The following is a 10024-nucleotide window of genomic DNA, read 5'->3' on the forward strand; positions in this document are numbered from 1 at the left end:
ACCCCCCCCCGCCAAAACGGTCACCAGCTCCCAAAATAGGCGCGTGGGGACAGCCGTGCTGACGTCACCCGGCACAAAAAGCCCCCTGGCTTTGACTCGCCTTCTGGTGAATTATATGTAATACGCCACATTGCATTTTTATTTTTTTTTAAATAAGCTGCCAAGGGGAGAAGGCCGGGGCAAGAGAGGGGTTTGAGAGCCCCAAATTCTTGTCATTTTTAAAAATTGCGGTAGTATCCATAGGGGACCGATAGAAGACCCTCAAAGGAAGGTTTGAACACACGGCAGCTGCTCTGCAGGCCTTCTCCGACCCCTCTCGCCGGGTGCCGGTGGTGGCTGCGGGTGGGAGCATCACGATCGCGAGCAGCCGCAGGGACATCTTCTCCCCGCTTTATCCTCACCCGGTTCACTTCCCTCCTCTCCTTCCTCCTCCACGATGGGTTCCCCCCCTTGGTGGCTGCCGCCAAGGGTTCTTTGCCCGCTCGCTGCCAGCTCCTCTCTCCACTTGTCATGGCGACTAACAGGGATGAAGAGGAGCAACTCACGCCAGCTTCCCGCCTCTCCCAGCCCAGCTGCCATCGCAGGGGATAGTGCTTGAGACAAGTAGCTGCCCTTCGTTCCCAGGGGGCTGCCAGCCACTGAGCCCACCGGCCAAGCACCGGGTGGACAGCATCAACCGGCAACGGCTGAAAAGGAACAGCAACATTTCTTCTTCTTCTTTTTTTTTTTTTTTCCCTAGCTCTGATGATTTGAATTGATACGGAAGAAAAAGATAAGACTTCAAAAATGCTTCTTTGTGCGTGGAGTTTCAGAAGAGCTATGCACATCTCCAGGCAGTGAAGCCAGTTTGGAGACGTAAGCTGAAGGAAGTGCAAGAGGTAGGAGAGCTGACTTGGGAAGCAAAATGGAGAAAAATGTTCCACAGGCGTTTTTCTGTACTCTGAAGCCCACTTTAAGAGTGCCCCCAAACGTGTTTCTTTTTAAAAGCTGAGATAAAAATAAAAGCAAGATGGGAGGTAAATTATTTGAATTCGTTTTAATCAAGCTACAAACTTTAGTATATATAGCACCTCCAGAAAATAATCTAGTCCCCATTGTCTGTGTTTCTCTGAGAAGTCATTGAGTTTTTGAAGACACTTAATTTCACAGCGGTTGCCTGAAAAGGAGGAAAGAGTAGCAAATTACTGAATAATTAGTCATTGAAAAATGCAAACTGTCAGGAAAAAAAAATAAAAATCTTATCCACAGATTTCCTCACAGTCCCTAATGCAGTGACACCAATGCACTGGGGAAAACTTATCCATCTCTTTTGCACAGGGATGCAACTGTCCATGCCAATGACTCACTGCACACAGACACTGCAGGGCGCTCAGACAGTTGTAAATTTAAAAGAAGTGCAATATCAAAGCATATCATCAGGAGGAACTTTTAAAATTCAATTCCTGCCATAATTCCAAGTTTCGTTATTTTGATGGATTTGAGTTGTACATTTAGCATTTTCTTCACGTGGCATGTTACCTTCCTTCTTAGACTACAAAAGTACAGCAGAAACCGTAGAACTGGTATGCAAAGGCCCTCTGTTAAAACCAGGGTAGATGGTGATGAGGTGCAGAGAAAGACAAAATGGTCAAACAGGACTAAGACTGCAGCTGCAAGATCACTGAGTGCAGCAGTATAAATCCTGGGAGAAGGAAAAGATGCCAAGGGGAGGAAAGATACAGTATCTGTCTCTTGGGTTTTCTTCATGTCTTTTGAAGAGCTGAGAATTTTCCTTGACAGCAAAATCCCTGTGGCTAAATGTTACTTATTTTCCCCATTATTTTTCCATGACTCCACCCCTTAGATGAGAAGCAAATGTCTCTCTATCACTTGTCACAGGGCGAGGTAGAAGCATATAAACATGTTCATGTGTTTTGGAAAAAATTCTGAAGGGTTAGCTGAAATATTACTTACCAAACAAGCTTTTAATTTCAGATTCAGGAACATAAAACGGCGGGCCTGAAAGAAAACGGGTGAAGCTAATCAGAGAGAAGACACAGGAAGGAGACAAACATTTACACTGCAGCAGGAGAGCCAGCCCCGTCACTCACAGCACCTGGCCCGCCATCACGCCCCAGTGTGTAGCACCACCTGCAGGAACCAGAAAACACCATCTCCAAGAACTCATGGCATCCTCGGTGGGCCACCAAACAGCTTCAGGTGTTGCTGCTGCATCATTTCCAGGCTGCAGCCAGGGTAGCCACATTGACAGAAGTCATGAACGTGCTGTGGATACAACCACTCTCGGTGTGCTGTGCGAATCCAGCTAACAATCTCTTTATACTACAATGGCATAATTAAAGCTAAAAGCTGAATAATATGAGAGGGAGACCAATGAGTTAAACTACTGTTGCTTATGACAACAAGACCTATTTTTTCAGGGATAATTATGCTGAAGAACCCAAAAGCAGCAAGAAATCTCTTTCTTTTGAGTATTAATATGAAAAAAAAATTAAATACCTCAGACTTTGGTATGTAATAAAAGTTATAAAAGGAAAAAATACTTTATGATTTTAAAGAATTTCACCTCTTCCAAGCATATTCAGACCATGAGAGAGAGTCACAAGATGGGGAACACGTTGTGTTGCAAGTATTGGGTAACAGAGCAAAGCCAATGTTCTTGGGAGCGCTTCAAGCTCCCTAGGCTAGATAGGATGTTACTCTAAGCATTCACTCTTCCAACTTCATTGTTATAGCCACACTTCCAGTTTCATTTCTTTGTTAATATACCATGTCTGTCCTCCACTGACCCTTAGCATGTCTGAATGCTAGAGAGAAAGCAAATTTAGTCTCAAGCTTGGTCAACATCTAACATTTTTAACACACAGTTGTATTGGTGTGATCAGTTGACAAAGCTATGGCTGATGAAAAACCTGGGGAAGACACTAATATATCTACCACATCTATATACATTTTGTATTAAAGCATGAACAGTGCAAAGTTCTCACCTTTGTGTTTGTTTGGATCATATGAAACAGTAACGAGGAGATAAGAAGAATTTTTCTCCATTAGGGTGATCATCAAACTGACATAGCTAAAAAAACAAAGTTATATTTTATTATTTTGGAACTGTACAGACATTCAAGCATAGCATTCGAAATATTCAACAAAAGAGGTAATGTATTTCTGTGCAGAGAAAACTTGAACTGCACAGAAACTAAGCAAAGCTTAGTTTGAATTTCATGAACATGAAATTCATGCTACACGTGAAACACCTCAAATACAGGTGACTGTTTACTCCTCATAAAAAAGCATTTATCTTTTTTTGCATATTCATCTCAAAACTAACAGACAAAACATAGTATTCATCTACCACAGTCTAGAATACCATACACAATACAGTACTGATCTTTTAAAATTACTCAAGATTATGTATCTAATTAAAAAATCCTGGGCTAGGGTCAAACTACATTTGGGTTGGCAATAGGCAAGAACAAAAAATTGGAATAAAGGGAAGTGAGGGCAAAAAGAACAGAGAGGAGAAGCAGATGGGGTGAAAAGGAAATAATAAAATTCAGATGAGACTTGCAGCTCTGCTTCTGCTGGGTTGCAACAAACCACATATTTTCCCACCAAGAGGCAGGGTGGCTTCCTGAAGGAAGCTCACAAATCTAGAGTACAGCACTCTGCGACTGCAGCTGATGCTTGTGGTAGAGGAGAACTTGCGTAGGTTACCCCTTTAAATGAAAGAGGACTCCTCGACAAGTGGCAGGAGGAAAAACTTGTGTCACTGCATACATTAGAGAAAAGACAATAACAAAGAAAAGTTACTAACCGTTGTCTGTCGCATGGATTCACAGCTACCAGAGCTCCTCTGTCCCAAACCCCATCAAACTTGCCAACTATTGAGCTACAGGGAGATGAGGAAAAGGCTTAAAAATACAAAAAAGGCACCTTCATCTTTATTCATATACCTCTGTGAAGACACAAGGATTCTCCAGCTAGCTATGCAGATTCCCCACTACCTTTTTGTTATGGTCCCGCATTTCTGTGATCCAAACCAATACAATGTGGAACCACAGAAAAGCCCCTGGTACATGGCCGGGCCATGATAGCAAAGACGTGCTGGAATTGTTCAGCATTTTCCCATCGTTAGGGTGTGCTGAGACAAGGCGGGGAGGAAGGAAAGTAGCTTAAACACAACTGGGCTACAAATCTGGAGTTTTGGCAATCATACCCTGCCGTGACCCTTGAGGCTGTACTAACATGCACTCAGCATGTCAGTAGTTCTTGGCCACCTTCTAAAACCCACACGTGATTTCAAACGTAAGTTAAGGAAGGTGCCCCCTTGCTTTACTATCACTGAACTCAGCACACCCAGTAATTTTAGACACCTCAATTCCCAGCTACATGCCCAGGACAGTTAGCGTCAGCTTACAATTTCTTTAATGTTCAAAAAGCCAAGTTACACTGCTGCTTGCCTCAGTCTACCACTGTCACAGTCATTATTTTTGTTCCTGGATATGCTGGCAGGTGGCTTCAGTGACCACCCAAAACCTGCAAATGGCCAAGACTACTAGGAAGTGCCTTTATTGATGCATGGTAAGGGCAGTCAGGATGAAACTAGAGATGAGGATATTTGGGGGGGAAGGAAGAGCCTTGTTTCTGGTAATTATCAAAACAAGAGCTTAGAGAGTAAGGTAGTAATAACGTAAATTGCATAATTTTAAAGAAAGTCTGAAATAAGTTTACTTAGAAATATACTGTATGCAATTGTGCAATACCTTTCTGGGAGGGTGTCAAAGTCCGATTGCATCACCTCTTTCTTCTCTGTACTGGTTTTGGCTGGGGTAGAGTTACATTTTTTCCTAGTAGCTTATAAGGGGCTATGATTTGGATTTGTGCTGAAAACAGTGTTGATAACACACTGATGTTTTAGTTACTGCTGAGCAGCGCTTACACAGAATCAAGGCCTTTTCTGCTCCTCACCCCAACCCACCAGCGAGTACGTTGGAGGTGCACAAAAAATTGGGAAGGGACACAGCCAGGACAGCTGACCCCAATTGACCAAAGGGATATTCCAGACTATGTGACATCATGCTCAGCAATAAAACTGGGGAGGGAGGGGGGGAGATGAATGGGGGGGTTGCTGCTTGGGCACTGGCTGGGCATCAGTTGATTGGTGGTGGGAAATTGTTTTGATTTCATCACTTGTCTTTCTTTGGTTTTATTTTATTTTGTTTTTTTTTTTTCTTACAATTTTTCTTTTAATTTCTTTTTAATTATTAAACTGCTTTTATCTCAACCCACAAGTTTCTTTCTCCCTTTTACCCTTCTGATTGTCCCTGCCATCCCACCAGTGGGTGGGGAATGGGCTGTGTGGTGCTTAGTGAACCAGCTGGGGTTCAACCATGACAACTTCTCTCCGCCTTCTGCTTATTTCATTGCAACGGCATCGCTAAGTCTCTGGCATCTAACCTAGAAGCTGATCCTGTATTTCCCACTCTACTGTGATGAGACATGATAACACTTTTAAGTCCTGACTTCTTTTAAAGTTTGCCAAGACTAAGCATGTCATTTAAATAACCAGCCTCTTAAATGAAAGGAGATTTTTAGAGACAAGTTAAACATACAATTCGCATGAGGGGGACAAAGCAAAATCTAGTGGGGCAGGTGACAAACTTGATCTTCTGAGGCTTGGAGGCTGTTCTCCTCTCTGCATAGCTGAGTCTGCTGTGTGACCTTAGGCAAGCTCCTGAAGTTTTTTCCACTCGGTTTTTCTTCCCAACTTTAATCAGGTCTAACTGGAATGGTGGCGGTGACTCCATACAGGCATTTCACGTAATTTACTCCCCACCGATTTCATCAGGGTATACAGACAGGCTGCAGGCAGCCTCATGCTGTGGCCTTCCTCTAGTCCTGGTCTCCTGGGTGCCCGGATCTTGGGACCTGCTGAGCATCTGGGTGCTCCCTGCCTGTCTGCACATCCAGTTGCCTTCTGAGGAGAACCAAGCCATGAGGAAAAGGTCAAAAGTGGTACACAGTTGTCTTTCATCCTGATGTGGAGTGAGGATGAAGCTAAGGTGTTAGGAAGCGCTCATCTTGGGTGTACCTTTCACTGTATCACTACCCAATCTTTTAGCCCTACATTATCTCCTGCTATGTGTTTATATGGTATGTAGCACGAGAGATCACAGTGTAGGTACTACTACAACTAATAAAAATTAACATGTGAAGCAGAAATTCACATATCTGCAGAAATCCCACTGGATTTAAGGAGTAAAGTTGTGAATTTCTATCTTTGCCTAAGTTTAGTAGTTTCAGTTAATGCAATTTTTTTTTTGAAGTCTTGCAGCCATAATCGTTTGAGGAGGTACAATGGTTGTGTAATATAACTCTTTTACATATGTCCCAGAGTTTCCACAAAGAACAGTAATTCCTGTTATTCTTTAACTAGCAGGAGTCTTTGAAATGTCTCATTCTGACAAAGGTCACGAGCACGTCTGAGTTCTCCTCTAATGAATGCTAGGCTAATGGAGATCAAAAGGATTTGTTTGCAGGCCAGCCTCAGCAAGAGAGAAATAAGTTTAATTTCCATAATTACTGGATAATTAATCAAATTGTCTGTACATAGAAACTAGAAGAGCATGTGCATTTTTCTAGTCACAGGCATCTGCTGACTGCTATAGGGAATACAGCTCATACTTGCACCATAACTGCACCCAGTACAGAACAATGCACTCAGAACGTGTATCTGCCAATTTATTTTGTGGATGACGAACTGTGTACTGGACCCACTAATATGCATGGGAAATGTCATTACTTACTTATTTTTGGTTTATTCCATAGTATTATTCCATCATGTTATGATGGAAGTTACAGATTTTACCATGCTACTTGCTACAAAACTTAGAACTCAAATTTTTCAAAAATTGCTGACAAGAAGCTTAAGCAATCCCTGGGCAATTTGTCAATTCCCAGTGAGGATTTATAGGGATCTACAAAGCAAGTGTAGCTACATTGCAGGGGCAAGGCGGGGAAGGAAACCAGGCAGTATCTACAAAGTCACGTTCATATACAGCCCATCTGTTCCAAGGCCCTCACTTTGCAGGGCCAGTTATATATACATTATTCAAACCAACTGCAGTCAGCTGCGCCAGCAGAAGACTTAGCAACGCTCTATTGTCTAAAAGATTTTGAACTCTAGTAATGAATATTCTTTTTTTTCCATTTTATGCAGAATAAAGAAAAGATAATCATATAGTAAGCACCATATTCTGGTGTCCTAAACTACCTATTACACCTGTATACATAATAGTTCTGAAAAGCTAAAGATTAAGACTTTACCTCCTCCTTCTTATTGAACAGCCGTGAAACAAAACCTCGTTCCTGGCAGTTGTTTGTAAGAATAGCAAACAAACACACAAAACTTCACCAAAACCTTATAATCTAGGGAAAATCACGTCTGAGTAAGAACTGCAAGAAGAGGGAACTATAGTGCAGGACTCTGGGCTCCTTCAGCTTCCTACAAGATGCATTACAAAACCAGAAACAACACCGCTTTCTTGCATGTTGTTCAATCTCCAGCGACCCCAGCACCAGTCTGGGACTGAGGACATTTTAGGACAGACTTAAATATGCCTGTAACCAACACCACTAGGAAACTTCTGGGGACAAATAAATGAGCCAGATGCATTACTGTCCAAGGCAGAGTCTTCTATGCTAGGGGCTGGAGAGAGTCCTATGTCCTCCTGCAGTCTCTGTACAACTCGGTAACTTGCAAAATTCCCCCACCAGCTGACACTTGAGCAGAAGGTCAGGTGCAAACCACCACAAAATCTGAGAAGCAATGCTTGAGGCCACAGAGCACAATAAGTTGAAATGTTTTTCAGGAGTCAGTAGTGTGGACTGCATTGAAGTATTTTGCATTTTCTGTCGTGTCTTTTAACTAAGAAATAAGGACATATCAGCACTAAAAATCTTTCAAAAGACATTAGTAAGTTGAGCCGTGTTTGTTAAGACACTTGCAGAGTGTTTGACAACATAGTATGTGGTCACATAAACTGGAGTGATGCAATGTACTTTAAGCCCATAGAGAAAAGTACGTTAAGTAAAGCATTGGACACATATAATCAATAGGTAGAGCTTACCTATGTATATGTTAATCAATAGTTTGTGGAAAACATATATTTAGTGCTTAGTTAAAAGAAAAGCTGTCTAAGAAGACACCTCTGGTATATTCTCTTTACTTGTACTAAGCTACTAAATAAGAGATTGTGCTACAGTTTTTGCTTTGCAGAATCCATCAACAATATTAAACCCAATTTGTTTTTACTGTAAAAGCAAACCGAGTTTTCTATAATTTTCATAGGATGGCTTAGAACAAGAAGCCCATTTAAAGATATTTAGTTGGCATCCCTCTCTAATGGTCAACAGAGTTAATTTTTGTTGGAGATTAGCTATTCACATTTCTCATTCAAGTTAATAAGAGTTTTCTTGAGAAGACCTGTTTTAAATCTTTATGGCTGATTCAAATAAAATAATATGACAGTATTAATACATCTTTGATTACAGAAAATTGTAGAGCATGCTGTTTATTCCTACCTGGACAAATCATAAATACTGCAGCAGTACAGAGAAATGTTCCCAGAGGTACTCTACAGTGAAAAGCAGAGGAAACAATACTTATCAGCAAACTCCCTAAGTATACACTTGTAAGTGTATATTTATACTTTATACCTTAAAATACACACATGTACTATTTTTAAATATACACTTAAGTGTCATAGGGAAAAACTGTGAGAAACATTTTTAGTTTTTCTTTACTGAGGTACCTCTCCTGATCCTCTCCAGAGAGGTTCCGATCTATCAAGGTATGCAACTATCCAATTTTCAAATACATTTACTTTACATTCAGGTGATTCAATGTCATAAGAAAACAAGGCCAAAGTAATAAGCTCAAAAGAAGAACTCAGTCCAAAATTACAACTCAGAGCTTCCTTTCAGACCTCATCAGGAGAGGTGAATGATTACCAGTGGGACAGAGGCATAAAAGCAGAATGACTTGTTTGCTCAGTTATGCCCGTATTGCATGATTAACCACACCAGATCATTCGACAACGCAGGAAACATACCCTCAACTTTTTAGCTCCTGAAATCTCTGGGACTGGCTCCTCGCGATAAGGCAGACTGTGTTCTGCAAAAAATTCCTTCAGTGCTTGCTCGCTGACTTCCACACCAACAACGCTGTGTCCCATGTCCGCCAGCCTGCCGGCAGCAGAGAGAGGAGCCGAGTTTACGTGAGGCCCACAGGTCGGGCCGTTACCAAACGCCTATCTCCCATGCAGCATTTATTCATTAGAGAAACCCTGGCTCTGGGACACACTGGGATGTCTAATCCTGACTTTCTGGAGCATTCACATTTTATTGAATGCCTCCCCTCCACGATCGGAGCTTAAATTGGCACCACCCAGCATACAGTTGATGAGGGCTTCACTTAGATTCAACGGATCATTCATTTATTTCTCTGAACTCCATGAAAACAAAGGTGATTACGCAGAGAAGACTGTCCATTTCGGTTGACAGAAGTAGGTTCTGCTCTGAACTGCAGCAACTGAGGCCCCGGAGGTCCCCCCGGCTGCCCCCGCGGCAGCGCAACGGCAACGTGCATCAGAGCCTGCGGTCAGCGCAGTCAGGGGGTTACCACGATAAAACCTGGTAACTGCAACTAATGCGATTCCTTGAGGATGCAGTTCAGTCAGGGTTTTGTTGTTTTTTTTTTTTTTTTTAGTTTGTGTCCCCTCCCTCCAAGAAAAAACACTGGTTTATACAGCCCCTAGTGAGAAATACGACCCATCTAAAAAAGTAAAAGTAAAATAATAAATGTAAAAAAGAGGAAGTTATATTTAGCCCAAACCATTTAAGTTCCGAGTGTGACATGCTACATGGCCCCTTGAGAATGTGCTCTGGCACAACCAACCTCATTGCGGGCAATTTAAGCCGGCATTGCCACCAAAAGAAGCAGTGGTAAGGGCATAGCTTCAGT

The 10024-nt window shown here is 42.1% G+C and overlaps 1 protein-coding gene across 1 annotated transcript in view; it reads right to left on the bottom strand.

The window, feature by feature from the left end:
* Window positions 1–1040: 1040 nt before the first annotated feature.
* The window catches only part of TPMT (thiopurine S-methyltransferase), a 10285-nt gene continuing 1301 nt past the window's right edge, over window positions 1041–10024 (bottom strand). The window contains exons 3-8 of the mRNA XM_009895802.1: window positions 9114–9246; window positions 8584–8636; window positions 3815–3889; window positions 2988–3073; window positions 1954–1998; window positions 1041–1156 (exon numbers count right to left, since the gene is read on the bottom strand). Coding sequence (XP_009894104.1) covers window positions 1041–1156; window positions 1954–1998; window positions 2988–3073; window positions 3815–3889; window positions 8584–8636; window positions 9114–9246 — 508 coding nt within the window. The remainder of the gene's footprint in view (window positions 1157–1953; window positions 1999–2987; window positions 3074–3814; window positions 3890–8583; window positions 8637–9113; window positions 9247–10024) is intronic.

This window comes from Charadrius vociferus, unplaced genomic scaffold (genome assembly GCF_000708025.1).
Source record: "Charadrius vociferus isolate BGI_N301 unplaced genomic scaffold, ASM70802v2 scaffold422, whole genome shotgun sequence".
Taxonomy (NCBI): domain Eukaryota; kingdom Metazoa; phylum Chordata; class Aves; order Charadriiformes; family Charadriidae; genus Charadrius; species Charadrius vociferus.